General features: G+C 44.2%; 1 protein-coding gene across 1 annotated transcript in view; it reads right to left on the bottom strand.

The window, feature by feature from the left end:
• Positions 1 to 4,424: 4,424 nt before the first annotated feature.
• Positions 4,425 to 7,240, bottom strand: part of LOC119317878 (rac-like GTP-binding protein 3) — a 3,755-nt gene continuing 939 nt past the window's right edge. The window contains exons 2-8 of the mRNA XM_037592378.1: positions 6,955 to 7,042; positions 6,688 to 6,797; positions 6,514 to 6,577; positions 5,819 to 5,883; positions 5,617 to 5,682; positions 5,410 to 5,513; positions 4,425 to 4,782 (exon numbers count right to left, since the gene is read on the bottom strand). Coding sequence (XP_037448275.1) covers positions 4,743 to 4,782; positions 5,410 to 5,513; positions 5,617 to 5,682; positions 5,819 to 5,883; positions 6,514 to 6,577; positions 6,688 to 6,797; positions 6,955 to 7,042 — 537 coding nt within the window. The 3' untranslated portion in view covers positions 4,425 to 4,742. The remainder of the gene's footprint in view (positions 4,783 to 5,409; positions 5,514 to 5,616; positions 5,683 to 5,818; positions 5,884 to 6,513; positions 6,578 to 6,687; positions 6,798 to 6,954; positions 7,043 to 7,240) is intronic.

Here is a 7,240-nt window from a genome sequence, read left to right as displayed (position 1 = left end):
ACGGTAATGTTACTGTCTACAAAGCTCGACTTGTCGCAAAAGGTTTTCGACAAGTTCAAGGGATTGACTACGATGAGACCTTATCACCCGTAGCGATGCTTAAGTCTGTCCAAATCATGTTAGCAATTGCCGCATTTTATGATTATGAAATTTGGCAGATGGATGTCAAAACTGCATTCCTGAATGGATTTCTGGAAGAAGAGTTGTATATGATACAGCCGGAAGGTTTTGTCGATCCAAAGGGAGTTAACAAAGTGTGCAAGCTCCATCGATCCATTTATGGACTGGTGCAAGCATCTCGGAGTTGGAATAAACGCTTTGATAGTGTGATCAAAGCATTTGGTTTTATACAGACTTTTGGAGAAGCCTGTATTTACAAGAAAGTGAGTGGGAGCTCTGTAGCATTTCTGATATTATATGTGGATGACATATTGCTAATCGGAAATGATATAGAATTTCTAGATAGCATAAAGGGATACTTGAATAAGAGTTTTTCAATGAAATACCTCGGTGAAGCTGCTTACATATTGGGCATTAAGATCTATAGAGATAGATCAAGACGCTTAATTGGATTTTCACAAGGCACATACCTTGACAAAGTTTTGAAGAAGTTCAAAATGGATCAAGCAAAGAAAGGATTCTTGCCTGTGTTACAAGGTGTGAAGTTGAGTAAGACTCAATGCCCGACCACTGCAGAAGATAGAGAGAAAATGAAAGGTGTTCCCTATGCTTCAGCCATAGGCTCTATCATGTATGCAATGTTGTGTACCAGACCTGATGTGTGCCTTGCTATAAGTCTAGCAGGGAGGTACCAAAGTAATCCAGGAGTGGATCACTGGACAGCGGTCAAGAACATCCTGAAATACCTGAAAAGGACTAAGGATATGTTTCTCGTATATGGAGGTGACAAAGAGCTCATCATAAATGGTTACGTTGATGCAAGCTTTGACACTGATCCGGACGATTCTAAATCGCAAACCGGATACGTATTTACATTAAACGGTGGAGCTGTCAGTTGGTGCAGTTCTAAACAAAGCGTCGTGGCGGGATCTACATGTGAAGCAGAGTACATAGCTGCTTCGGAAGCAGCAAACGAAGGAGTCTGGATGAAGGAGTTCATATCCGATTTAGGTGTCATACCTAGTGCATCGGGTCCAATGAAAATCTTTTGTGACAATACTGGTGCAATTGCCTTGGCAAAGGAATTCAGATTTCACAAGAGAACCAAGTACATCAAGAGACGCTTCAATTCCATCCGGGATCTAGTCCAGGTGGGAGACATAGAGATTTGCAAGATACATACGGATCTAAATGTAGCAGACCCATTGACTAAGCCTCTTCCATGAGCAAAACATGATCAGCACCAAGGCTCCATGGGTGTTAGAATCATTACTGTGTAATCTAGATTATTGACTCTAGTGCAAGTGGGAGACTGAAGGAAATATGCCCTAGAGGCAATAATAAAGTTATTATTTATTTCCTTATATCATGATAAATGTTTATTATTGATGCTAGAATTGTATTAATCGGAAACATAATACTTGTGTGAATACATAGACAAGCAAAGTGTCACTAGTATGCCTCTACTTGACTAGCTCGTTAATCGAAGATGGTTATGTTTCCTAACGATAGACATGAGTTGTCATTTGATTAACGGGATCACATCATTAGGAGAATGATGTGATTGACATGACCCATTCCATTAGCTTAGCACCCGATCGTTTAGTATGTTGCTATTGCTTTCTTCATGACTTATACATGTTCCTATGACTATGAGATTATGCAACTCCCGTTTACGGTAGGAACACTTTGTGTGCTACCAAACGTCACAACGTAACTGGGTGATTATAAAGGTGCTCTACAGGTGTCTCCAAAGGTACATGTTGGGTTGGCATATTTCGAGATTAGGATTTGTCACTCCGATTGTCGGAGAGGTATCTCTGGGCCCTCTCGGTGATGCACATCACTTAAAGCCTTGCAAGCAATACAACTAATAAGTTAGTTGCAAGATGATGTATTACAGAACGAGTAAAGAGACTTGCTGGTAACGAGATTGAACTAGGTATTGAGATACCGACGATCGAATCTCGGGCAAGTAACATACCGATGAAAAAGGGAACAAACGTATGTTGTTATGCGGTCTGACCGATAAAGATCTTCGTAGAATATGTAGGAGCCAATATGAGCATCCAGGTTCCGCTATTGGTTATTGACCGGAGACGTGTCTCGGTCATGTCTACATTGTTCTCGAACCCGTAGGGTCCGCACGCTTAATGTTACGATGACAATTTTATTATGAGTTTATATATTTTGATGTACCGAAGGTTGTTCGGAGTCCCGGATGTGATCACGGACTTGACGAGGAGTCTCGAAATGGTCGAGACATAAAGATCGATATATTGGACGACTATATTTGGACACCGGAAAGGTTCCGGGTGAGATTGGGACAATACCGGATCACCGGGAGGTTATCAGAACCCCCCGGGAGGTATATGGGCCTTATTGGGCCTTAGTGGAAAGGAGGTGAAAGGAGCAAGGGAAGGGGCGCCCCCCCCCAAGCCCAATCCGAATTGGGAGGGGGGCCGGCCCCCCCTTTCCTTCCTCCCTCCTTCCTCTTCCTTCCCTCTCCTACTCCTAATAGGAAAAAGGGGAGTCCTACTCCCTGTGGGAGTTGGACTCCCCCCTAGGGCGCGCCACCCTCCTTGGCCGGCCCCCTCCTCCACTCCTTTATATACGGGGGCAGGGGGCACCCCATAGACACAACAGTTGATCATTGATCTCTTAGCCGTGTGCGGTGCCCCCCTTCACCATAGTCCTCGATAATATTGTAGCGGTGCTTAGACGAAGCCCTGTGACGGTAAAACATCAAGATCGTCACCACGCCGTCGTGCTGACGGAACTCATCCCCGACACTTTGCTGGATCGGAGTCCGGGGATCGTCATCGAGCTGAACGTGTGCTAGAACTCGGAGGTGCCGTAGTTTCGGTGCTTGATCGGTCGGGCCGTGAAGACGTACGACTACATCAACCGTGTTGTGCTAATGCTTCCGCTTCCGGTCTACGAGGGTACGTAGACAACACTCTCCCCTCTCGTTGCTATGCATCACCATGATCTTGCTTGTGCGTAGGAAATTTTTTGAAATTACTACGTTCCCCAACAAAAGGGAACCGCCGCGGCCCACCATAGACTAATGTAGTATATCCGTGTCATGAGAGTGGAGCTCCGCGCAACCGTACTTGAACATAGTTTTACCTTTTTAGGAACTACTCTACAGAGGCGATCAGGAGGCGACATTTTGCCTTCCTCAACACCGGCGATGCTGGGGGTCCTCGTCCTCTACATCTGCCGCTTCGGCGGCAGGGGACGGGGACCCCAGCAGTTTCTCTCCGGCTGTGCATTAGGATAGGCTTAGTTTATTTCCAGAGGTGCTGCATCAATGGCGAGGACAACGCCGCGTCGAAATAATCTGCTTCTGCTCATCCCCCATATCGGCGTCGTTCTAATGGGTGGCGTTGGGGAGCAGGTGGCTCTATTTTCTTGCTGGTCTTCAGATCCGGTGAGACTTGTGTCTGATGGTCGACGCACAACACTCTCCTGGGTGACGTTGGTGTCGACCATTGCAGTTGTGTTTGGTCTCTTGCAGTGGGGTGCGTGGATAGAAACATGGAGCGGCATTCCTCTTCTTCGATCATGTCGGATGAAGTTGACGGCATTGGGATCTAGTGGACACAGGGAGGAACCCCGGCCGACGTGCCACAAAGCCTCGGTCTCGTCGTCTGCGGCGGTCTGGTTCATCGGCTCGAAAAGCATCCTTGTATGTGAAGGTGCTCCTCCAGATCTGGGTATGATAGCAGTTCCCCTCTTTCTCAACGTTGCTTCAGCGGCGGAGGAGGACAATGGTGGGCGACGTTTCGGTATGGCACAAGATTCTGCCAAAGTAAAATTCTTCCTGCGGAGTCTTTGGTGTAATATTTTAAGATATGTATGTATGTCTCTTATGATGACCAGATGTATACTCTTTGTAATCGATTTGTCTAATTTATGAAATATATGTGGTTATTTCAAATTTTTTTACCTTTTTAGTTTAAATATGTCCAAAATATAACCGTTTTCGTCCGGTTTCTATGAAATCCGTCATGTTTAAATGAAATACAACCTTGTTTGCATGAACTTCATCCAGTTTATTGAAGAAGTGTTTGCAATGTATGCGGCTACGGTTGAATAGCGGCGTCTCACATTCATGTCCACAGTTTGGTCCCCCTGTCCGCCAACGGAGACAATTTGCAGTTGGAGGTGCCCTTATTGTTGTTGACAAATATGCTCCGCCTGCTACCAGCGTCGCATGCCAACTTTAAAGATTTATAGTCCTCAACCAAACTGGCACATCCGTAAGATTTCAATGTTGCTCTCAATGTCGCCGGCCGTGGAATCAGAAAATAGACTAAACTGAACTGAGAATACACCGAGACTTCAAAAGTTGCGACCTTGTCACTGACACAGCAAAATCTCGTTTGCTTCTACACAACTTCCTAACACGATGAATGCTAATAAAACACGGGCATTCTGCAGCACATAAGCAAGGGCTAGTTTAACCATCTAACTCTAGTAATTAATTACCGACGATGCAAATATACACATTGACCGTGCAATCAGCACATCCAACGGATCTCGAGTGTTTGTCAATTTGGTGCTGCACACCCATGGCAATCGCTTCAGGCAAGAGACACCTTCTCCTTTATCATTCAGGATTTGAAGCATAGCATTTTCCTTCCACCGAAGTTCCTTCATTTGCAACACACAAAATTCAACATTAAGAAGCGAAGTAGAACACGCATAAGATGGCGATCCTATGCGTTTATTTCATATACATTTCAGAACAAAAGCATAACCAACCTCAACATGTCTAAATGCACGGTTTGGCAACATATTACGGTAAGACTACAATGTTATTATTCCCTTGCCACTACTGGGGGAGGGGGCAGTGTACTTTAGATCTAAAACACCAAGGGGTGCTCAAATCACCCTGGATTTTTTTTTACACAATTCACATTCTAGGTAAATTTGGTTATTGCAGACAATGACTCAAATTAATCGTGCCAAATTTCTATGAATGATAAAAAAATAGCTTTAGAAGTTGCTCCCTCTGAGTTCCCCAAAACTTTCCATTTCAGACATAGCAAGTAAGACTTTAAGAGCTTCGACAACCAATATCTCTTGTAAACAAGATTCAATAATTGGAAAGGTAACTTTATAATATAAGAGTGACTGGGTTATAACTAGTAGTGGTCAACGCTGCATTTTGGAGACCGTGCTTATGCCCAAAATGACAACTATTACAATACTGGAGGGAAGTATTATCAAAAAGAAAATTGATAATGAAGAAAAACTGAAAGTGTTGTATTTACTTACATCATAGAACATCCCCGGCGCTGTTTCTTTTTCTTCTTTTCTCTTTGTTTAGTTGGGGGCTGGATTACTACCTTGATAGCAGCATCAAACACAGCTTTGACATTCTGCATATTGCACAAGTGTAAGAATTTTCAGCTTACACAAACACTTTGAAGAAGAAACAATTGCTGCAGCGAGGGCATACAGTTCTCTTACAGAAAACTTTACCTGTTGTGTCTTTGAGCTGCACTCTATGTAATATAAAGCACCAACTTGCTTACGAAGTTCCTCCCCCTGTGGCAATAGCAAGCACAAAATTGAGTTTCAGAAGCCAGGTTGCATTATTCATCTCTTTGACCTTAAGGTCAAGGACATTCAAAGCTCACCGATTTATCAACAATCAACAACATATACAATTGAGATGTACTACCTGTGCTGTGGTAACGGGTATCATGCCAGGGTGGTCCAGCAAATAGTGCTTGTCTTCACGAAGATCTGCAAGCAACATTACAATTTGTGAATATTAAAACCATATTTAATTAAGGAATGATTTGTCGTAGATATATAGTGTTGGATAGTATTTCTTGTTGGCCTATTAGGCTTCCTACCCCCAGCAGCAAATGAATGGTTTTGACAGCTACAATGATCTTGCTAGAAGTGCATGATTAATCTCATAGAAAGTAGCTAGTTAAGGACGCAGGATTAGGATTTTTCTTGTGTGCTTCATCCATGGTTCGTAATCAATCATGGCAGAGTTTTTCATTATCACGTTTAAACACGACATTTCATGCAGTCCAATCCGTAAACGACCTTAAACCTTACCATATTTATTAAGCTTCACCAGACATACTATTTATTCAACAACTATTTGGATGATAGCTTCTGTAAGCTACAAAGTATCTGGCCCCCAACTACATGGATGATAAGCTGTCCACGCTACAAAAGATCACTATCAGTGGATTACCAACCAAACTAAATTCCAACCACGCCGAGACAAGGAGACGCCAACGAGTTACTACTACGTAACAGGACAAGATACACAAATCATGCCACCAATCCCACCCACCGCCCACCTATAAGCAGTTATTAAGCAAACAATAAGCTTTCACTGTCATCACAACTCACCCAGTTTTGTGCCTACCAGCACAACCGGCACGCCGGGCGCGTAATGCTGAAGCTCCGGTATCCACTGAAAGAGGAAACAACAAGGCGCAAAACATTCAAACCTCTTTGACATTTTTTTCCAAATAAAAAGGAACAAGTCCTACTACAAAGGATGCTAGTAGAGCATTTCGGCACCTTCTTCATGATATTCTCATAGCTAGCTCGGCTCACGAGAGAGAAGGCAAGCACAAAAACATCAGCGCCGCGGTAGCTCAGAGGCCTCAGCCGGTTGTAATCCTCCTGCCCTGCAAGGATGGTACCATGTGAGCTCCCCCGGTTACCAAATGAATTCGTCAGAGAGTAAAATTTGCTGCTGCGATGTGCAGCTGAGGCAAAACAAAACCTACAAACCACAGGCGCGGCAGGGCAAAGAAAGCGGTCGAATCAGGGGGTGAGAGTTACCGGCGGTGTCCCAAAGGCCCAAATTCACGGTGGTGCCGTCCGCCACCACGTTTGCGCTGAAATTGTCGAACACCGTGGGTATGTAGTCCTGCCAAGGCCAATGCCCGTCAGAAAATTGAGAAATTGGTGTCTCAGGCGCAATGGAAAATCAGCCACGACGCTAATCCATCACAGAAAAACACGCCTCGAAAGCAAATTGGGAAAGATCCTTTGCGCGACAGTCTCCAATAATACAAAATCACCACCGGTACCGTACTGAAAAAAAAAAACCCTGAAATGGAACATA

This window comes from Triticum dicoccoides, chromosome 6A (assembly GCF_002162155.2).
Source record: "Triticum dicoccoides isolate Atlit2015 ecotype Zavitan chromosome 6A, WEW_v2.0, whole genome shotgun sequence".
NCBI classification, from domain to species: Eukaryota; Viridiplantae; Streptophyta; class Magnoliopsida; order Poales; family Poaceae; genus Triticum; species Triticum dicoccoides.
The sequence above is the reverse complement of the archived record's forward strand: the minus strand, read 5'-3'. Positions and strand labels throughout refer to the sequence as shown.